General features: G+C 44.5%; 1 protein-coding gene across 2 annotated transcripts in view; it reads left to right on the forward strand.

Annotated features, from left to right (window-relative positions):
- AMFR (autocrine motility factor receptor) overlaps nucleotides 1-23,768 on the forward strand; it is a 705,232-nt gene that overhangs the window by 167,894 nt on the left and 513,570 nt on the right. For both annotated transcript variants that reach the window (XM_033940583.1, XM_033940582.1), the window contains one exon: nucleotides 14,784-14,916. In XM_033940583.1, coding sequence (XP_033796474.1) covers nucleotides 14,784-14,916 — 133 coding nt within the window. The remainder of the gene's footprint in view (nucleotides 1-14,783; nucleotides 14,917-23,768) is intronic.

Genomic DNA, 23,768 nt, shown 5'->3' on the forward strand with positions numbered 1-23,768 from the left:
CATTTGCTTTTTCCTCATCACTCTCCACATATCGGTTCCCAGCATCTTTTAGTTTAGCAATTCCATTTTTCATCTTCCTCCTTTTACTAATATATCTGAAAAAAATTTTGTCTCCCTTTTTTACATTTTTAGCCATTTGTTCTTCCGCCTATGCTTTTGCCAGACGTATCTCTCTCTTGGCTTCTTTCAGTTTCACCCTGTAGTCCTTTCTGCACTCCTCTTCTTGGGTTTTTTTTAATATTTCACAAATGCCAACTCTTTCGCCCTTATTTTCTCTGCCACTAGTTTGCAGAACCATATTGGCTTTCTTTTTCTCTTGTCTATATTTATTTTCTTCACATAAAGGTCCGTAGATATTATCGCTCCTTTCAGCTTCGCTGTCTTTCTACTTCTCTTATGTCCTCCCATCCTAACAGCTCTTTTTTCAGGTACTCTCCCATTTCATTAAAGTCCGTACTTTTGAAATATAGGACTTTAAGTATCATGCGGCCGCTCTCCATTTTAGCCGTTATATCAAACCAAACTGTTTGATCGCTACTTCCCAGGTGAGCACCCACTCGAACATTAGATAAACTCTCCATTTGTGAGGACCAGATCCAATATCGCTTTTTCCCTCGTATGTTCCTTCACCATTTGTCTGAGCAGAGCCTCTTGAAAGGCATCCACAATCTCCCTACTTCTTTCCAATTCCGCAGATGGAACATTCCAGTCCGCATCCGGCAGGTTGAAATCTCTCAACAGCAGAACCTCCTCTTTCCTTCCAAACTTTTGGATATTCACAATCAGATCCTTATCAATTTGCTGCGATTGAGTTGGAGGTCTGTAGACTACACCCACGTAGATAGAAGTTCCATCCTCTCTTTTCAGAGCGATCCATATCGCTTCTTCCTCTCCCCAGGACCCTTGCATTTCGGTCACTTGGATATTGATCTTTACATAGAGAGCTACTCCTCCACCTTTATGACCATCTCTGTCCTTCCTAAAAAGATTATATCCCGGTATGTTTGCATCCCATCCATGTGATTCACTGAACCATGTCTATGTGATAGCGACAATATCTATATCTGCCTCTAACATCAGGGCTTGCAGATCATGAACTTTGTTGCTTAGACTGCAAGCATCCAGCCAATTTTGTTTCTCCACAAATTTTTCCAAATCCTGCAAAAACATTCTCTATAATTTTTGAAACAACTGGGAGAATTGAGTTTGGTCTATAATTATTCAGATCACTCTTATCCAGGTCCTGTCTCTTTAACAGTAGTTTAATTGTGGCTGCCTTTCAAATATCTGGAACTATACCTGTTTGAAAAGATTTGTTAACAATCCTTGTCATAGCATCACTTCCTTCTTCAACTATTGCTTTTACAACCACAGATGAACAAGGTTCAAATTCAGGTCTTGTTGGAGTTAAAGCACCAATCACAGATTTAATCTCACTCTCTTCCACTAACCCAAATGTAGACCATTCCTCTATAATATCTCTCTTCCCAGATATCAATTCTTCCGCCACAGAATCAGTGAGTCAGACCTCAGTACCGGGAAAGATGGTAGAGGCGCTAATAAAGGACCGCATCATTGATCCCCTTGACGGACACAATCTGATGAGGACCAGCCAGCAAAGGAAGATCTTGCTTGACGAACTTGCTGCACTTCTTCGAGGGAGTAAACAGGCAGATAGAGAAGGGTGACCCAGTCGACATTGTATATCTGGATTTTCAAAAGGCGTTTGACAAGGTTCCGCATGAATGACTACTTTGAAAAATTGTGAGCCATGGAATTGAGGGTGAAATATTTACGTGGATTAAAAACTGACTGGCGGATAGGAAACAGAGAGTGGGGGTAAATGGACAATACTCAGACTGGAAAAGCGTCACGAGTGGAGTGCTGCAGGGTTCGGTGCTTGGACCCGTGCTCTTCAACATTTATGTTTAAATCATATTTATTGAGCAACCAAAACTAACACAGATACCTGCAGGTCAGTGAAAAGAATATCAAAAACAGCAAAGAGCAAGCTCAAACAGTTTTCAATTTCAACCTCCCACCCCAGCCCCCCAATCCACCCAAACCACCCCTTCCCACCCACTCAACCACCCAACTAAGGCAAGGGAGCGAACCAAAATAAAGAGAAAGAGAGAAAAGAGAGGACAAGAAAAAGTAGCATAAACAAGAGATATACAGTTTATCTCACACAGTATCTCAGATATTCAAAAGTCTGCTCCATGCAATTGGGGAGAAGGAGTTCCAGAAAGGTCCCCAAATGCGCATAAACTGCCGGCCAGCCAGGGAATCCAGGGTTCTGAGCTGTGTGCGTTCCATTTTCAGCATAGTTGTCATATGCATCCTCCATTGTTGCAGGGTAGGGACCTGGCGCTCCAGCCAAAGCAGCAATATAGTCTTTTTGCCTTGAAGCATCGCCCATTTCAGAAAAGCTGGATAGCACTGCGGCGTAGGGGATTGAAGAGAGAAAACATCAAAAAGAACTTGCACCTCCAGCTTGATGCTGCAATTCCAAAGGGAGGAGAGGGCCAGCAACAGCAGGTCCCAGAAGCGCTGTATCTGAGGACATTGCTAGAACATATGTCTCAGAGTGGCATCCTAGCATCCACACTTAGGACATCTGGAGGACTGAGCTATCCCAGTTAGGTATGCCCTGCGTGGAGATACATGTAGACGAAGAGTAAATTTATATTGCAGTTCCCAACAGGCTACGTTGATTGTCTCCTTGTGAATAGCAAGTACAAAGTACTTGAAGATAGCTTCCGACAAAGTAATGGAGAGATCTGACTCCCACGCTGCTGCATACGTTCTATACATAAGGGTAGGAGAGGAGTCCAAAAGCGCTCTAGGATGGTATCTCAGAGGGACTTTATTTTGAGACCGCAGGGTAAATAAGCATCCCAATTTCTCCTGGACATCTTCAGTAAGATCAGTCCAGCAGAGACTCCGGATATAATTATGGAGTTGTAGATAAGGAAAAATATCTCGTGGCGAAAGCGAAAATTCCCTTTGCAAGTCCGAAAAGGGCATCATCTTGCCCTCCTCTGTAAGCACATGAAAAAGATAGTGAATGCCTTTCTGCTCCCAACGTTGAAAGTCCAGAGAAGACGTGTGGATTGTGTCTGAAGGCCAGGTAAGGGGATGCCTTAGCAGAGAATTGATGACGTTTGGAAATCCATCTCCATGCAGCAACAGCAGTGGGAAGCAGGTGAGATAGCATAGCAACAGGCGGAGGATGCAGGCCCAGCACATGGAGGTAGCAGCTGAAATGCACAGAGCCAAAGAGTGACGGTTCAATGCTAGTAGCAGTAAATTCCTCAGCTGAGCGAAATCAGTCACTGACATGCCTCATAGCAAAAGCAACAGCAAGAAATTAGACATTTAAGAGGCCTAAGCGTCTCATGGAGCCTCACCCTTTTTCCCAACCACAGATAAGCCTGTAAAGACTGTTGCAATCGACGGTCATCTTTAGGCCTCAAAAAGAGGGGTAGGATCTGAAAGACATACATCCACTTCGGAGCTAAAATCATATTAAACAAATGAATTCTACCAAGCAAGGAAAGAGGGTAGGCTCGCCAGAGATTCAATTTCACAGCAGTATCTTGCAATAAAGGTTGCACATTGTCACAATCACAGCCCTAGAGCTAGGCTTGTTCCAGACAGGAGTGTGCAGAACTCAAGCATAAAGCTGAAAAGGGCAGATCAATGCAACAGTTCTGCTACTAACAGGCAAGCAGGCTCTGAGCCTAGAATGAATGTCCAAGAACAGGAACCCTGGGAGGAGGGGGAACACTTGGAGAACAGCCCTGAGGAACCTGAGGTAACTTTCAGAAAGGCACAGACCAGAAGACAAGCTCCTAGCACTGGGAGTGCTCACCTGCTGAGGCTAATTAGGGAACAAGAAAAAGCTCAGCAGAAGCAACAGTTTGCCTTTCCCACACACAAGATAGGGCGTGGCTTGCTCAGAGCTAGGCAAATAGAGCCCAGGAAATCTAGGTTAGTCAGGACAGGTGCTCCAGAACTCAAGCAGGGAAATGAAATTGAAATGGAAGATTTACAGATAAGCAATACAGCTAGGCAAGAGATCAAACAATCAAACAAAGCCCTCTCATGAAAGTCCATAATTTTCAATTTTTAAACAGAACAGCAAGAAAACAGACCTCCCACCCTCCCACCTATTGCTTATCTGTATTATTGTTTCTATAGTGTTATTTTTTGGCTTGGTTGCTGATTGTATCTCTTGTGATTTGTTCCTACAATAAAAATATATTCAAAAAAAAAGAAATGGAAGATTTAGAAGTTTTCCCTGGAGTGAACCAGCCAGTCTGTCCACAAGCAGTGGAGGTTATGGAACCTGAAGAAGTGTTTATGGATGAAAGATAAGTTTGATTTTTCCTTTTTGAATTGCTTGATGTTTTTTTTTTAATACAGAGACTTGTGCTGGCTGGGGTGAGCACTGCAAGGCTCACTATTAGGAGTCTGTACTCTGTTCAAGGACTGTTGAAGAACTCTGCCACTGAGTGTGATAGTGGGAGTTGTGGGGCGAATCCACTGAAGATCCTTTGGGTTGGGATTGTGGAGCCAGTTTTAGCAGTTTTGAATTGTGGATTCGGCAACTCCCCACCCCTGCCGGCTTGCTGAAGTTGGTAGGGGAAGTCTGATTGAAGCCAGGCAAACACAGTGTGCCTTATTAGGACTAATGAACTTTTATGAAGGACTGTTACAAGAACTGTGCAAGCTTTTCAGCTACTGTTTTTCCGTTGTTCTTTTCTTTGGAGCAAAAGCTGATTAAGGACTGTTATATCAACCCTGAGGAAAGGCTGGGTTCAATCCAGTGCAAGACAAAGTTCTGTTTGCATTTATTTTTTTTGTTTGAAACTTTTGAGTATTGACTACATTGCTGAGTGAAGCTTTGTGTGAATTAAAGACATACTATTCTGAGGAGAACCAGGTTGTTCTGACTTTTACTTTGCTCCTCATATTATTAGTACCAGCAGGACTTTCAACCTGTGAAGGCACACCAGAACTATTATTTTTGTGCACTGCCTGGTAGCTAACCCCAAAGCTTGATACTGGCAGCGCCACAACATTAAGGGCATACAGACAAGAAAGATAAGCAGGAATTAAGACCCCTAAATATTTGATGTGATTTGCTGCACATTGCAAAGAAAAGGGGCCCACCCATGAAGTCCTAACTTCTGGAAGCAGGGGAAGAGCCTGAGACTTGTGATAATTTAACGTAAACCCAGAGAAGGCTCCAAAGCAAGATATAGTATCCATGAGGGCAGGTAGAGACTCCTGCGGGTCGGTAAGCACTAGCAGGAGATCATCTGCATAGGTGAGGGCCTTTACCGTGGCATTGGACAGTTGGACCCCCTTGATGTCAGTGGACAACCGAATCAGAGAATATTAAAAGGAAAAGCAATAGGGAAAGAGGACATCCCTACCTGGTTCCACGAGCAATGGGAAAAGGAGGGGACTGTACCCCATTAACTAACACACAAGCTGTGGCCTCATGATAGAGAGCTTTAATAGCTCTGCATGCCCTGCATGCCCAAATGTGAAAGAACCCCAAACAAGAAAGGCCACAGCACCTTATCAAAAGCTTTTTCAGGTCCACTTCATGGTGTTGGCAGGAGGCCATAGCTATAAGCAGTTTCCGGCCATTTAAGACCGATTGACGGCCTCTGACAAAGCCCACCTGCTCTTCCCTTATCAACTCCAGAAGGATTGTGGTCAGCCTGGACTCCAAAAGAGTAGAGAGCAGTTTGAGATCTACATTTATTAAGGAAATCGGGCAATATGCTGTCACAAGTTCAACATCAGTCTGGGGCTTTGGAAGCAAAGTGATCAAAGCTGAATTAGCCTGGTCTGGAAATGCTTCCTCTGCAAAGCTATATCATAGTATGCAAGGAGAGGTCGCACCGAGGGAACCTGTAGCATCCTATAAAACTCCCCGGAAAACCCGTCTGGTCCCGGGAGAGAGCTCAATTTCAGGGAAAACTCCACCAACAGGGATTGATGAGAGAGCTGGGCACTGTCAAACCCCTTGTGATGAACCGTGCCTTACCTGGCATCCAACTTGCCCGGGACAGCGGGGATGGAATAGGGAGTCTCCAAACAGCGGACAAAGGTCTGATCCAGCAGCTTATGAAGAGGAAGCTTGAAGGATTCAGCAGGAGGTTGAGGGAGATGCATTGTCTCGAGATATTCCTTCGATAATTTTGACCCTGTGTCCAGTTGGATATCCAAATCAGCTGCCATCTGACGGAGAAAGGAAGAGAAGGACAGCTGGTCAGCCAAAGCAGGGCCTCGAGATGGGCTCAAGGACGTCGAGGCCTCCTGATCCAATGAGGACGGGGATCTAGGTGGGGAAAAGGATCCCATCGTGTCCTCGAGCTCCGGCATAGGAGGAGGTGAAGTAGCCGGTTGTGAATACTGAAGAAAAGGCTGCTTCCGATGAGGCGAGGCATGCCTGGATGAATGCCTTGATCGATGGTGCGAGCTATGGCTGGAAGCAGGCCTCGATAGACGAGGCGAGTGTGTCTTCGCTGAGGCCCCCAGAGAGTGGATGGGGCTGGAAGCGGTGGATCGAAGCAGAGGAGGATGGCTGGAAGCATCTCGAGGCACTTGCAAAGACTCGAGCCCTTGCATTGAGTGGATAGGTTCCAATGGAGGCACTCGCAAAGAATCTACTCCTTGCATTGAGTGAAATGGTTCCAATGGAGGCATGGGCAAAGACTCTGCTCCTTGCGATGCATGCATCGATGCCAGACCAGACACTCGCAGAAAGACTGCGGAGGCCCTGCCAGGTGTACACCTGGTATAATTTTTAGTCACCCATATCCTTCCATGCCTCTCGTAAGGAGATGTGCATCTAGTTTGCTTTTGAATCCTAGGACGGTCGATTCCGCAATAACCTCCTCTGGGAGAGCATTCCAGGTGTCAACCACTCTCTGCGTGAAGCAGAACTTCCTGATATTTGTCCTGAACTTGTCCCCCCTTAGCTTCATTCCGTGTCCTCTTGTCCGTGTCAAATTGGACAATGTAAATAATTTTTTCTGCTCTATTTTGTTGATTCCTTTCAGTATTTTGAAGGTCTCAATCATATCCCCTCGCAGTCTCCTTTTCTCAAGGGAGAACAATCCCAGTCTCTTAAGTCGTTCCTCGTATTACAGTTTCTCCATACCTTTTACTAGTTTCGTTGCTCGTTTCTGCACCCTCTCTATCAGTTTTATATCCAACTTTAGGTTGGGAGACCAATATTGGACGCAGTATTCCAAGTGGGGTCTGACCATTGCTCGGAATACTGCGAAAGATATAGTGGTGCTAGAAAAGGTTCAAAGACTAAGACGGTTAGGGCTCTTCAGCTTGGAAAAGAGACGGCTGAGGGGAGATATGATTGAAATCTACAAAATCCTGAGTGGAGTAGAACGGGTATAAGTGGATCGATTTTTCGCGCTCTCAAAAATTACAGAGACTAGGGGACATATGAAGTTGCAGAGAAATACTTTTAAAACCAATAGAAGGAAATTTTTTTTCACTCAGAGAATAGTTAAAGTCTGTAACGCATTGCTAGAGGTTGTGATAAGAGTGGATAGCGTAGCTGGTTTTAAGAAAGGTTTGGATAAGTTCCTGAAGGAAAAGTCCATAGTCTGTTATTGAGAAAGACATGGGGGAAGCTTGCCCTGTATTTGTAGCATGAAATATTGCTACACCTTGGGTTTTGGTCAGGTACTAGTGACCTGGATTGGCCACTGTGAGAACGGGCTACTGGGCTTGATGGACCATTGGTCTGACCCAGTCAGGCTTTTCTTATGTTCTTATCAGGTCTTTCAATTGTCCTGAGAAGGACATTCATGTTCCAAATGCGTTGTTAAACAGAAAGGTTTTTAGTTTGGACTTAAAATGAATTAAGGTGGATTCTTCTCATAAATAACTTGGTAGGGAATTCCAGTGAAAGGGGGCTGTAACCGAAAAGCTATAGGAACGTAAAGTGTTAATGTGCCTTAGGAATTGAATAACAAGAAGATTCTGACTGATGGAGCGAAGTGATCTGAGAAATTAGAAGTCTATTAATAGTCTGGTAAGGAATTAGAAGTCTATTAATAAATTCTGGTAAGATACTAGATTGGGTTTTGAATACTAATAAAATAATTTTATTTGTAATTCTATGTTCTATTGGCAACCAGTGAGCTTTTTTCATTAGTGGAGAAACGTGATCAAATTTTTTTTTGCTTTATAGATTATTTTAAGTGAGGTTTTCTTTACTATTTGTAAACGTCTGATTTGTTTTCGTATTATACCCTTATAAAGGGCATTACAATAGTCAAGACAGGAAGTTACAAGAGAATGAATTAATATGTTTATGGAAAGTATGTCGAGGACTTTAGAAAGAGAACAAATCATGCGCAGACGATAGAAGCATTATCCCAGGACAAGTAGGCAGGTATTCTCAAATATGGGGTGACGTCATCCGACAGAGCCCTGATGTGGATGCCTCACAAGCAGACTTGCTTGAAGAAACTAGAAGTTTCGAGTCGCCTGCACCGCGCATGCGCGAGTGCCTTCCCGCCCAGCACAGGGCGCGTCTCCTCAGTTCTTAGTTTTCTGCGGAGCTGAGAAGTCCGTCTTTGACTCTCTGCGTTCAACTTTGTTCACTTTTAGCTTTCTCTTCAACTGCGGTTGGTGTTTTTCTTCACGAATCGCTGTTTTATTTTGTTTTATTTCTTTTAGTTTAAAAAAAAAATTTTTTTGTCTTCTTCCAGGACGGGCTGCTCGGCCGCAGCCCGCGAGCTTCGACTTTGCGGCGGCTATTTTTCGGCCTATGTGCCAGCCTGCTACAGGCTTTAAGAGGTGTAGCAAGTGTCAGCGCGCGATCTCCCTCACGGACCCTCACAGATGCTGCCTCAAGTGCCTTGGGCCGAAACATCATCCAAGGTTGTGCCTACCTTGCCAAACACTTCAGCCTCGTGCTTTCAAGTGTCGTTGCATTTTGGTGGACAAGCTCTTTCACATGGAGTCTCCGACTGATCCCTCGACTTCGAAGGTGTCTTCGGCCTCGACTTCTATCGAGGCTCCTTCTGCGCCTCCTGCTTCCACCTCGAGCCTCATCAAACCTTCATTGTTTGCAACGGCTCTTGCTTCGACGTCATCTACTGTATCTTCCCCTGTTTCTTCAGGTCAGATAGCTCAGCAGTCAGTTCCTCCGGTGGTGATTAAAGTGTCTATGACTACTAAGTCGAAATACACTCACACTGCCTCGAAGGAACCTCCAGCCAAGGCAGGTGGTCCAGCTTCTTTCCAGACCATATTAGAGAAGCAGTTTCTTCAGTACCTTACTATTATGGGTCCTAAACCTGCTTGGTCGAGCCACTTCCTATGTCCCAGTCGGAGCTTCCACACTCTTTGCAGGGAGCAGAGTCTCTGCGAGTGTCTGGTCTGCCATCCAAGCTCGAAAAGCAAGGAGTAGATTCTTTGCGAGTGCATCGACAAGGATCCTCACACTCTCAGCAAGGAGCAGAGTTTTTGCAAGTGCATCGAGGTTCCTCCTCCAAGCCTCTGGAGCTTCGATCTACAGTCTCTAGCCCTATTCATACAGTGGCGTCGGCTACTTACGTCTCCGAGGCAAAATCTCCTCGATCCTCGAGATCTGGTTCTAGACACAGTTCTCACCACTGTTTCAGGCCTTCATCGAGGCATTCTTCCAGGCATCGTTCTTCGCAGGATAAACCATCTTCCTTGAAGCCTCACTTTACTCCAACTTCGACCAGACCACCGACTCCTCGTTCGAGGTCTGCGATGCCGGACCTCGAGGATGTTCCGGTCTCGATTGCCTCGTCCAAGTCTTCAGGTTTCTTTGATGCTTTTTTCCATGCCGTTGCTTCTTCTTCAACACAAACTGCCTCGACGTCCTCGAGTCCTTCTCGAGGCAAAGCATTGCCAGATCAGCTATCTTTCTCGTCTTTCCTGCGACAGATGGCTGTAGACTTGGATGTACAATTAGATACTGGCTCCAAATATTCTGAGGAATATCTAGAAGTCATGCGTCTTCCTCAGCCTCCAGCAGAGTGTCCCAAGCTTCTGCTTCATAAGCTTTTGAACCAGACTTTTGCTCGATGCATGGAGACTCCCTTTTCCATACCAGCAGTTCCAGGAAAATTGGACTCGAGGTATAAGACTGTGCATCGCAAAGGATTTGACAACTCAGTTATCTCATCAATCTCTGCTTGTTGAATCTTTCTTGAAGAGATCCCATCCTTCCAAGGTCTATGCCACAGTTCCTCCTGGAAAGGAGAGGAAAACTATGGACAAATTTGGACGTCACATCTACTAGAATGCTATGATGTCCTCTAAAGTCCTCAATTATAATTTTTATTTCATCACTTATTTTGAAATTCTTCTTTCTCTTCTACCGAAGTTTTTGACTTATATGGATAACCACATGCATTTTGAATTTCAAGAAGTCATTGCTTCTTTCTCTCAGTTACTTCTCCATCTTATGATGCCTTTGAGTTGTCTTCCCGAGTGGCTGCTTGCTTTGTGGCTATGTGTTCTTCTTGCATGGCTTCGTACCATTGACATGGACTCTAACCTTCAAGACCGCTTAGCTAACCTTCCTTGTCAAGGCAACAACCTCTTTGACAAGTCGATAGAGGAAGCCACTAAAAAATTATCTGACCATGAAAAATCATTTGCTTCAATCGTCAGACCTAAACCAAAGCCAGCTCCTGCCAAGCCTGCATGCCCTGCTGTTATCTATCAAAGGCTTTTTGCTCCGAAGCCATCTCCTTATACACGCCCTCTGAAAAAACAGCAACCTCAGAAGCAACAGAAATCCCAACCTTCTGCTGCACCTAAGGCTTCTCAGCCTTTTTGAGTGTTTACAACAGAGCATAACCTCTACCGTTCTGTCTCTGTCTCCCTTTCCCCCTATAGGAGGTCGTCTCCATCATTTTTACAACCGATGGATGTTAATTACATCCAACCTCTGGGTGCTTACCATCATCAGGGAAGGATACTCTCTCCATTTTACTCAGGAAGTTTCAAATTTGATGAGGCTAAGCAGTGATAGTCCATCTTTAGTAGGAAAGATCATTAGTTTAGTTTTATTGATGTTTAATGATTTGGTTATCAACCAAACCCTGATTTTTTTTTTCCAATTTCTGATTCATGGTAATGATTTCTTCTGGATTATTGAGATCAATAGGATGTATTTTCTGTATGTCATCTGTGTAAGCGAATATGGTGAATTTGATAGACTGTCCTAAGGTTAGAAGGGAATATGGTGAATCTGATAGACTGTCCTAAAGTTGGAAGGGAGGAGCCAGAAAAATGTTGAATAGTAATGGGGATAAGATTGACCCTTGTGGGATGCCATAGTTATTAGGAAAAGTGTCTGAGGAGTTAGAGTTGAAAACTACTTTTGAACAGCTGTCAGAGAAATAAGAGTTAAACCATTGTAGGACTTGTCCAGAAATACTGATATTGCTGAGACACTGTAATAAAAGTTGATGATCAATTGTCTTGAATGCTGCAGACAGAAATAAGAAGGACTGATTTGTGATGATCTAAGTGATAAAGGAAGTTAGTAGTCAGCCTTGTGAGAGAGAGTTTGGTGGAGTGAAACTGTCTGAAACCTTTCTGGTTGGGATGCACCACTTGTGTTTTCTCGATAAAGTCAGATATTTGAAGCAGGACTATTTTTTTCAGTGAGTTTGACAAGGAATGGGATATTAGCTATTGGGTGGTAGTTGGAAGTATCTTGGGTGCTAATTTTGTGATCCTTGACTGTAAGATAAATTGTGGATTCCTTCCAACTTTTAGGTAGAGTAGCAGAGGATAAGCTAGTTTTGACAAGTTCTAGAATGAAAGGACCAAAATTGAAATAGAAGCGTTTTAAGATATGTGGGGGAATTATTTCAAAATTTTGCCCCTTTTTATGTTCATTGCGTTTAGATGTCTAGAATGTTGAAGTGTGAGCATTTAGAAAGTGGCAAGGCAGGATAATCATACTTGGGCCAGATGCTCTGAGTGTTCTGTAGTAAGGTAGCTCTAATTTTTTTCAAGTTAATCAGTGAAGTAGTTTGCCAAGTCCTAAGCTGAGGGTGAAAGCCTTTTTGTATCAGATGTCTCCTTTTTGGATATAAGGGATCTGACTATGGCATATAGGGCACCAGAATTTTTTGCCATAGAGATGGCTTCTATTCTGAAGACTTAAAAATAGAGTAGTTGCTGGGTAGAATTAATTTTAGATCCCAGGCACATGTGTATGGTATCATCAAGTAAATCAGTTTGCCCCAAATTTTTCAAATTGTTATAAAAATAAACTTTTTGGCTGATATTCAGCCAGTGGTAGTCAGTGTTTTTATGTCCACCACCTGCTGTATTCTTAGATATTGTAGCCGGGACTCTGCAGTGCCTCCAGTGGCCACAGATCCAGATTGCACTGGCGTGTGACTCAAACTGGAGTCACCCTGCAGGATTTTAAGGAACATAAGAATTGCTGCTGTTGGGTCAGACCAGTGGTCCATCGTGCCCAGCAGTCCGCTCACGCGGTGGCCCTTGGTCAAAGATCAGCGCCCTAACTGAGACTAGCCCTACCTGTGTACATTCTGGTTCAGGAGGAACTTGTCTAACTGTGTCTTGAATCTCTGGAGGGTGTTTTCCCCTACAACATACTCCGGAAGAGTGTTCCAGTTTTCTACCACTCTCTGAGTGAAGAAGAACTTTCTTACATTCGTACAGAATCTATCCCCTTTCAATTTTAGAGAGTGCCTTCTCGTTCTCCCTACCTTGGAGAGGGTGAACAACATCTATTCCCTTCAGTTCCTTGAATGTTTCAATCATGTCCCTTGTCAATCTCCTCTGTTCGAGGGAGAAAAGGCCCAGTTTCTCTAATCTTTCACTATACGGCAACTCCTCCAGACGCTTAACCATCTTAGTCGCCCTTCTCTGTACCCTTTCAAGTAGCATCATGTACGGCGACCAGTGCTGGACGCAGTACTCCAGGTGAGGGCGCGGCATGATAACCTTCTCCGATCTGTTCGTGATCCCCTTCTTTATCATTCCTAGCATTCTGTTCGCCCGTGTTGCTGCCGCCGCACAGTTGTAGAATGGCAATAAAGAAAATTTACTATTCAAAATAAAGTCAGAATGGCTCAAAGTTCACCGTAACAAACAAATGCCCAAAACAAAAATGGACAGAAGAAAACTCTGGCAGCATTCAGGATTTCCCTCCTAATGTGGTATACTCTTTCACAGGGCTGCTTATACTAAAGCTTCTCTTTCCCCAAGTCTGCTCTCCAGCAGAGCTCAGGTAAGCACAGTCCACAGAATTCAAAATCAGTTCCTGGAGAATATGCCTTTTCACCCCAACATCTCTAGTGCAAACACAAAAATAAAGCCTCCAGCTTAAAATGTAGCAGGGCTGGGCAAAGAGGAGTGTCACAAGTTTGCCTTTCAAAAGCACAAAAAAACAGCTTTCAAAACTCCCACCCAGATGGAAGCAAACTTCTCCCCCACACACTCTTAGCTTTACAAACAAATGCACAGTCCAAAAAGTCCTTGAAAATGATTGAGAGCAGGAATAGAACCCAGCCAAAATATTAAAAAACAACAACTCACAGTTCTTGCTCAGCTAGAGCTGATTGTCACTCCAATATCCATCGGTTCTGAAGCTCCACACAGCTCCTCAGCAGACAGTTCCACTTGTAACTCCATAGGAGTCTCCTCATCAGTTACTTGTAATTCTGGAGGGGTTCCAGCTTCATCTACCTCCATGGGTACACAGGCATTACCCTTGCTTGAGCTAGGCAGGCCCTTGTTAGGAAGAGCCCTCAGCTTCCTCCCTATCCTACCTAACAGCTTGTTGACTGCTGGCTTTTCAAGGGGAAGGACACACCCTGTTCTACCTGAGTCAGCAGGTAGCTGCTCCTCTCTTTGGCTCCCCTGGTAGTGATCTGGATAATGGTACCTCTGCTTGCTCTCAGGCCTGGCTTCTCTCTGGCTTCCCTGATGGACACTAGGGAAACCACAGAGACCAAGGCAGGCACGGAGCCTGACTGGTCACAATATTCAATGCCAGGTCATAGCTGGACACTAGCGTTGAATATCTAGTTGTAGATTGGCTGCTAAAGCTTACGTGATTGTGTACAATATTCAGCCCTTGACTGCATAAGCTGAACTGCTTAAAAATATGACTGATATTTTTGTGGCACAATATAAGCGGATATGAATATTGACCCTTAGCTGCATAATAACCAGTTCTGCCTCCAGAATCCCCTCTAGTTAGCCAGTTTCAATGCAGACATTAGTAAGTTAAGTGCCACTGAATATCTGTAGTTAACTACAGACCAAGCAGTTTCTGTGGGCAGGATCCTCTCCTGCTATTTAAATTATTTCTAATATCTGCTGGTTTAGGGCTGTCCAAGGATCCAAGATGGCTGCACATACTGGAACAATCAAGAAAACAATTTTGAACATCTTGGAAGGGGTTCAAGTGTAAATACTTTTTCTGAGCTGGTTTTGAAACTGTGTGTTTTAAAAAAAAATGAATAAATAAGTAACTAACCCCCCCTCTTTTATCAAGTTGTGCTGCTCAGCAGTGCGAGCTAATGCCAAGCCGCCCCCCCCCATTCTATTTTTTGGGGCGATTTGGCATTTAGCTTCCACTGTTCGGCAGCATGGCTTGATAAAAGTTTGTGTGAGGGTGTAAATCAGCTAAAGATAGATTAGTCACATTTTTAATTCCAATGTTAAATTGTTTTATTTACCTCTACTTGCAGTTACATAATTCATCTTTGGGATCTGAACCATGAAGGAACCTGGGAGGGAAAAGGAACTTATGTGTATTACATTGACTTTATCATGGAGCTAACTCTGCTCTCCCTGGACTTGTTGCACCACATCCATATGCTGGTAGGTGGCATGATGGTAGAAGCTACAGGATTATAATATTTTCTTAACAATTTGAGCCACAAGCTAATTAATTGAAAGGTTCAAGTTTGTTAAAAATTATTTAAAAAAAGAAAAGTAAAAGGATCATAGGTATGTATTGATTTTCTGCTGCATTTAAAGACCCCATAGATCAAAAATCTCCAACAGAGTTAGGAAGAAATGCTTTTATTAAAAAATAAGTAAATAACTTTGTATTCCTATTTTGGATTTTGTGAATGATATTTCTATACACAGGAGCTAGGCAAGATATTCCATAATATATATGCTGTTAATGCACAAGTTACTTGACAAATAGATCAAAATGAAGATATTTCTAGTAGATTTTGTTGACTAGACCTAAGCAGCTATACAGATGAATAAAGAATTATGTGAGGGTTCTCCAGTATAAAAAATCTTGTGTGTTAAGATAAGAATTTTAAATAATACACGATAGGCCAATGCTTCCCTATCAAAAGAAGAGTTACAGGATCTTGCAAGTTTGACCATGAAACAAGCTCAACAGCAATTTTGAATAATGTGTTGCCCCCAGATATATTTGTATCTGTTTGTTTTTGTTTTTTTGATACATTAAGGGTTCGATAGTCAAAGCTATTAACTAGCCATAAACAGCTCCTGGCCAGTTAAATCACTTTTGAGGCTATCCGTTGATAGACTGTCAAACTTAAATCTGGCTATTTCTGTGGGTAGTCTGCGGAAGGATCGGCACTTTGGCAGTTAAGTGTTAATAGTCAGCACTTAGCCTAAGTTAAGTGACCAAATAGGACCACACAAAACTCAATCCTATCTTTATAAACTTGCCGCTTAGGTGGTTAAGGGCTAACTACACCTAAGAATACCTGCATAAAAGCTGTTTGGCTGCATAAACATGGATATTCTTCTACAATCTCACTTTATTCCTGGTCTAGTGGGTTAATTCTGTCTACTCGCCTGGACCTTTAGGAAGCCTCATATTCCAGAGACTTAAGCTCCACTCCTCTTGCCTCTGCACTGTCCCCTCAAGAAGCTGCTTAAGGCACTGAAGCTGCTTCGGCAGCATCCTTTATCGCTCGCACCTGTTTGTTTCAGCTGAGACACTCTGGAGGCTATGGAGCTTCCTCCTCAACTTCTTTTGGCTTCTTATGCGAGTACTAGCCTAGGTGCTGTTTTTGCTTACAGGATGCTCTGAATCAGACAATGAGTTGCTCATTCCACTTACGAGACTCCTTTGGCTATATTTTCCTTTAAGGAGCGGTTTTGGTTTGATAAGAGAGTGGCCGACCTCATGAATTCTGTGGTGGACCATCGCCCTATGTCCCTGCCTGATAGACCCAGAATCTTTACAGGTTTTGATCGCTCTAATTTTTCGTGGCTCTGGGTGATTCCACCCGTATATGACTGACACATCTCTGAGATTTTCCTAGAGCTTCTAGCAACAGTACTTCAACTGCAGGCACATCCGACCATCTGCCTCCCATTTGCGCACACAGGCATAATGATGCCAGGCAGAAGTATGCTCCTCTATAGATAGGGCAGACTCTCAGTTGTATGCCGGTCTGGTCTCACCTTTTGTCTGACCTGTGGTTCTTGGACATTCTTAGGGCAGATTTCAAATTGGACTTGCCTGGCTTCTGATGGCTTGGTATGTGAACTCTCCCGCAGGTTGACTGTCGTAGCACTCAAGATGCAAACTACTGTACAATGCTTGCTGGATATTCAAGCTATAGAGCCGTGGCTACCCAATCTCTTGGGCTCCAGTGGTTACTTATTTATGGCACATGGGTCTGCCAATCCACCCTTACTTGGACGTCTGCCTGTAAAGAGTTCATTCATTGGCCAAGGGTTGTTATACAGTGGATCTGGTGATCCCCGTTCTGGAGGGCCTTGGCTGACTTGTGAGCTCCAGACGGAGTAGTCTGACACTCACTCAGCCTCTGGAATATGTGGGAGTTTTGTTCAACGCAGCAGTGAGCTGCATTTATCTTATAGAGGCAAGCTGGTGCAAGTTGTGCTCTCACAGTTTCTTCCTTCTTGTAGGAACCTGCTCCATCGGCATGGGGCTGTCTTCAGGTCCTAAGGTCCCCGATAGCTACGTTGAATTTGGTTCTTTGGACATGAGCGCACAGGTGCCTTCTCTAGCATGCCTTCCTCTCTCATTGGGCTCCGCACAAGACTGCGTTTTATTCTTTCCTGGACTCTGGAAACTTGGGACAGCATGGCTTGGTGACTTCTCCCACAGTCACTCTTCAGGGGCATACCGCTGAGGATTGCCTCCTAGGTTGGTGTGATGACAGATACCAGCTTTTGGGACTAGGGAGCCCACTGTACTTGCCGTCCCATCCAGTGGAGTTGTCAATCGACTGGCTGGAGCTAAGAGCTATGCAGCTTGCTCTGGTGCAATTCCAGAAGTTTCTGGAAGGCTAAGTGGTCCGAGACTTATCCGACAACGCAATAGCCGTAGCCTGTGTCCCTTGTCAAGGTAGTGCCAAGAGAACTTTTCTGGCTCAGGAAGGCCTGCCTTCTCTTTCTGTGGACGATATATCATCTGCAGGCATTTTCTGCAGCACATGTGGCGGGAGTCAACAATGTACCAGTTGACTCCCTCAGCAGACAAGCTTTGGATCTGTAATAGTGGGAGCTGTCCTCAACTGTATTTCAAGCCATTGGGCAGTGCTGGGGTTGGCCCTGCTTTATCCTCATGGCCACGGACCAGGGCATGACGATGTCTCAATTCTTCAGTCAAAGATCCAAGCCCGACAACACTGATCTTGATGCTCTCGTGCAGCCCTGGCCTCAGTAGATTTACCTGTATGTCTTTCCTCCCTGGCCCATGATAGGCCGAGTCATTCAGCTGATGGTGACCCTTCTGGGCTGTGTCATTCTTGTGGCTCCGGACTGACCTCGCAGGCTATGGTACGCAAATCTGCTGCATCTTCACAGAGGTCACAGCCTTTGGTTCCATGGTTGGCTTGTAGTTTCAGCCTTTGGTTCCATGCCCTTCCGGACCTGCTTTCTTGGGATCCAGTCTCTATGGATGATCTGGGTCACTTTGCTCTTACGGCATGGCTTTTTTTTTTTAATCATTTTTATTAAATTTTTCAGATATATAATACAAATCACGATAAACCAACAACCATCAACAAGAGGAAGTGCAGAAACAATCGGGTCTTTCGCTTCGATCCTTCACGAAGACTCAGAAACCAACCCCCCCCACCAGAACCTGCCCCTCAACCTCCCCCCCTGCATTCCAGTGTCAAAAGTTCAATAAAGAACTGCAAGCTCTAAGGGACAATCCTTCCCAAACGAGAACCCATATTCTCCTGAATTTCCTCCAAGGCCCAGGACCTCCGCTCCGAACATCCAGGTATTCAAATTTTAACAGAGTAAACAGTTCATTCCTCCACATAGTAAGGGTCGGCACTTCAGCTTGGCGCCACAACAAAAGTATACACTTCTGGGCCAACAAAGAGGCCTTTTGTAGTAACATGTTGCCCCCTCTAGACAAACCCAAATGAACCCCCTGAGAAAAGAGCAGAACATCCGCTCTCAAAGGAATCTGCTTGTGCAAAGCAGACTGCAGGTACAGAGCTACAAAGGACCAGAATGTTTGAATATGGTCATAAGATCAAAACATGTGAAGCAAGCCTGCAGGGGCGGACTGGCACCGAGGACACCGAGCATGAGAGGCATATCTAGAAACATAGGCCCGGAATGGGGAGACATGCAGCCGCAATAGAAACTTGAAGTGTTGCTCTTGCAGTACCACAGAACAAATTATCCGAGGAAGATGTTTCATAAGAAGACGAACTCCGGAGCCCGTGATACGGTCAGACGGGGAGAGATCCTGATTCTACACAGCTGCCACAAAGCAGCCCAAGCTGACTTGATGGATATGAAAGGATAATCCAAGTCAGGCGAGACAGGGTCAAAGTCTCACACACCACATCCGCCCTGTCTTCATTCAAAGTAGCGGCATCCGACGAGCATATATAATGAGACATCTGGCGGTAGAAAAGCCAGACCCGAGCCTCCAAGAGACCCGCCGCCTATAGATCTTGGAAAGAACGGGGCACATCCTCCTCTGACACCATATCTCGCACATAGTATAGTCCACGAGCACTCCAGCGCTGTAAATATAGTTTGGAAGCATCAGGATCCAGGTTTCGATTACTCCATAAGGGCAACAGGATTGCCAACATTGTCTCATGGAGCACAGCAGAAGTTGAGACCTGGTGGGAAAAATCTGGTGTGGGCGCTTAGCATGAAGATAGTACATCAAGTGAGTAGGAGCCATCAACTGCTGCTCAAGAGTGACAGGAGTATAAAACTGAGTGTTCTTAATCCAGTCCACCAAGTGCCGAAGAAGGCAGGCTATGTTGTATCTCCTCAGGTCCGGGAGTGCCAGTCCACCCCGTCCCACAGGGAGAGATAATTGAGCAAGAGTCAGTCTGAGTTTTCTATTATTCCAAAGAAATTTACGTAAGACAGTGTGATACATGTTAATATCCTTATTAGTCATATACAATGGAAAAGTCTGCATCACATAGACCCACTTAGGGAACAACACCATTTTGTAAAGAGCAATTCGACCCTGTAGGGACAATGGCAAACGAGTCCAAAGACTCAATAGATCCCTGGACTTCTTCAAGAGCACTGTGAAATTTTCCTTATAGGCCCGGGACAGATTGCCAGTTATGTATACCCCCAAATATTTAAGTTTGTGCACCACCTTTCACAGAGGTATGGGATCGACCAGTCCTCATAAGCGTACCCACCAACAGCCAAAGCCTCAGACTTGTCCAAATTTAACGCCAAACCAGACACCACGCCGTGAGCACCAACCAATTGCAACACCCTGGGAAGAGACTGACAGCAGCAGATATCGTCTGCAAAGGTCAGACAATGGACCTCCTCCTACCCCACAGTCAACCCGGAAACTGAGCCATCCTCCCGAATCCGCCACAATAGGGGCTCCAGAGATAAAATAAATAATAAAGGGGAAAGAGGACAATCCTGACGGGTACCACGCTCCACTGGAAAATAACCAGAAACCAGTCCATTAACCAACACTGCCAAACTAGGAAGATGATACAACAAACGGACCATGGTCAGAAAAGAACCACCCAACCCATAGCCCTCAAGCACCGCGAAAAAGTATGCCCAATCCACACAATCAAATGCTTTACTAGCATCAAGACTAATCAATAGACCCGGGAGCGAATAGGTCGCACTATGACCCAGAGCTGCAATGACTTTCCGGACATTCCAAACCACCTGTCTACTCTGAATGAACCCCACCTGGTCAGCATGAATCAAATCCAGTAAAAAGCCAGCCAACCGGTTAGCCAGAATTTTAGCCAATATTTTAAGCTGGAAATTAAAGAAATGTGACAATAAGAATCCACAAAAGCAGGGTTCCGGTTAGGCTTGGGAATCAGCACAATATGTGCCCTGTTAACATGAGCAGGAAAGGCCCCCGAAGCCTCCAAAACCCAAGAAGAGGAGTGCAGAAAGGACTACAGGGTGAAACTGAAAGAAGCCAAGAGAGGGATATTTCTGGCAAAAGCACAGGCGGAAGAACAAATAGCTAAAAATGTTAAAAAGGGAGACAAAATTTTTTTCAGATATATTAGTGAAAGAAGGAAGATGAAAAATGGAATTACTAAACTAAAAGATGCTGGGAACCGATATGTGGAGAGTGATGAGGAAAAAGCAAATGTGCTAAACAAATACTTCTAGAACATAAGAAGCGCCATCTCCAGAACAGACCCTAGGTCCATCAAGTCCGGCGATCTGCACACGCGGAGGCCCCGCCAGGTGTACCCTGGCAAGTTTTGGTCCCCATATCGCTCTAAGCGTCTTGTAAAGAGAAGTGCATCTAGCTTGCCCTTACCCATGTCACTTCATGCCACTCATAAGGAGATGTACATCTAACTTACCCTTAAATCCTAGAATGGTTGATTCCGCAATTACCTCTTCTGGGAGAGCATTCCAGGTGTCCACCACTCGTTGCGTGAAGCAGAACTTGCTGATATTTGTCTTGAACTTGTCCCCCCTTAGCTTCAGCCCATGTCCTCTTGTCCTTGCCACATTGGACATTGTAAATAACGTTTTTTCCTGCTCTATTTTGTCGATTCCTTTCAGTATTTTGAATGTCTCAATCATATCCCCTTGTAGTCTCCTTTTCTCAAGGGAGAACAACCCCAGTCTCTTAAGTCTTTCCTCATAATCCAGGTTCTCAATACGTTTCACTAGCTTTGTTGCTCGTCTCTGTACCCTCTCTAGCAGTTTGATATCCTTCTTTAGGTATGGAGACCAATGCTGGACGCAGTATTCCAAGTGTGATCTGACCATCGCTCTATAAAGCGGCATTATGACTTTCTCCGATCTACTCGTGATTCCCTTCTTTATCATGCCTAGCATTCTATTCGCGTTCTTCGCTGCCGCCGCACATTGCACCGACGGCTTCAGTGTCCTATCGATTAATACTCCCAGGTCCTTTTCCTATTCAGATTTTCCCAGAGTTGCACCTGACATACTATACTTGTGTTCCTTATTTTTTCTGCCTAAGTGCATCACTTTGCATTTTTCCACATTAAACTTCATCTGCCCTTTATCAGCCCAATTTTCCAATCGGCTCAAGTCACTCTGGAGTTCCTCACTGTCCTTCTGCGATTTGATGGCCCGGCATAGCTTTGTGTCATCTGCAAACTTGATGATCTCACTGGATGTTCCATCCTCTAGGTCGTTGATGAAGATATTAAATAAGATGGGCCCAAGTACCGAGCCCTGGGGCACACTGCTAGTTACATTTTCTCAGTCCGAGAACTTCCCATTTATGCCCACTCTCTGCTTTCTGTTCTCCAGCCATTTGCCTATCCATCTTAGTATATCTCCTTCTATTCCATGGCCCTGCAGTTTTCTGAGGAGTCTTACATGCGGAACTTTGTCGAACGCTTTCTGAAAATCCAAGTATATAATATTCATTGGTTCTCCATTATCAATTTGTCTGTTCACTATCTCAAAAAATTGAAGTAGGTTCGTCAAGCCTGACTTCCCTTTCCTGAATCCATGTTGGCTGGCTTTCATCAGGTCATGTGTGTCTAGGTGCTGGGTTATGCTATCCTTAATCAGCACCTCAACCATCTTCCCAGGGACCGACGTGAGACTCGCAGGTCTATAGTTGCCCGGTACTCCTCTTGATCCTTTTTTGAATATCGGCGTGACTTTCGCTATCTTCCAGTCATCTGGTATCTGTCCTGTTTTGATTGACAGGTTGGCAAGTTTTTGGAATAGTTCTCCGATTTCCACTTTTAGCTCTTTAAAGACTCTCGGATGAATTCCATCCGGTCCAGGGGATTTGTCGTTTTTGAGTTTGTCGATCTGGCGGTAGATCTGGTCCAAGTCCATGTCTACTGTGGTAAGGCTGTCTCTGTTACTCCTTTGAACACTTTCACTGCTTCTGGAATTGTTGCAGTGTCTTCCTTTGTAAAGACAGACGCAAAGAATGAATTTAGTCTGTCTGCGATTTGTTTGTCTTCCTTGATGTACCCTTTTCTTCCCTGGTCGTCCAGAGGTCCCAGCGCCTCTTTTGCGGGTTTTCTCCCTTTCACGTACCTGAAGAAGGGCTTGAAGTTTTTGGCCTCCTGCGCTATTTTCTCCTCATAGTCCTTTTTGGCATCCCTCACTGCCCTGTGACACTTCTTCTGATCACCCTTGTGTTTGTTCCAAGTTTTGACTGTTTTCGTGCGTTTCCATGCTTTGAAGGAGTCCTTCTTTTCCTTTATGGCTTCCTTCACCTCTTTAGTAAGCCACGCCGGCTCTCTTTTGCCTTTGTTTTTCTTTGCTTTGGATATCCGTGGAATGTAGAGGCTTTGTGCTTCTGTGATATTATTTTTCAGAAGGGACCATGCCTGTTCTACCGTTTTGACTTTGCCCATTTTTTTCTGTTTTGTGTTTACAGAAGAAAATCCTGGAGAAGGACCGAGATTGTCTGGCAAAGTTACACGAGAAAATGGAGTAGATTCTGTGTCGTTCACGGAGGAGAGTGTTTATGAGCAACTTGAAAAATTGAAGGTGGACAAAGCGATGGGACCAGACGGGATCCATCCCAGGATACTAAGGGAGCTCAGAGAGGTTCTGGCAAGTCCTATTAAAGACTTGTTCAACAAATTTCTGGAGACAGGAGTGATTCCTGATGGATTGGAGGAGAGCGGATGTGGTCCCTATTCATAAAAGTGGTCACAGGGATGAAGCAGGAAACTACAGGCCGGTGAGCCTCACTTCAGTTGTTGGAAAAATAATGGAAGTGTTGCTGAAAGAAAGAATAGTGTACTTCCTTGAATCTAATGGGTTACAGGATCCGAGGCAACATGGCTTTACAAAAGGTAAATCGTGCCAAACGAACCTGATTGAATTTTTTGATTGGGTGACCAGAGAGCTGGATCGAGGACATATGCTAGATGTAATTTACTTAAATTTTAGCAAAGCCTTTGATACAGTTCCTCATAGGAGGCTGTTGAACAAACTTGAAGAGCTGCAGTTAGGACCCAAAGTGGTGAACTGGGTTAGAAACTGGCTGTCGGATTGACGCCAGAGGGTGGTGGTTAATGGAAGTTGCTCGGAGGAAGGAAAGGTGAGTAGTGGAGTCCCTCAGGGTTCAGTGCTGGGGCCAATCCTGTTCAATATGTTTGTGAGTGACATTGCTAAAGGGTTAGAAGGAAAAGTGTGTCTTTTTGCAGATGATACCAAGATTTGTAACAGAGTAGATACCAAAGAGGGAGTGGAAAATATGAAAAAGGATCTGCAAAAGTTAGAGGAATGGTCTAATGCCTGGC

This window comes from Geotrypetes seraphini, chromosome 4, assembly GCF_902459505.1.
Source record: "Geotrypetes seraphini chromosome 4, aGeoSer1.1, whole genome shotgun sequence".
Taxonomy (NCBI): domain Eukaryota; kingdom Metazoa; phylum Chordata; class Amphibia; order Gymnophiona; family Dermophiidae; genus Geotrypetes; species Geotrypetes seraphini.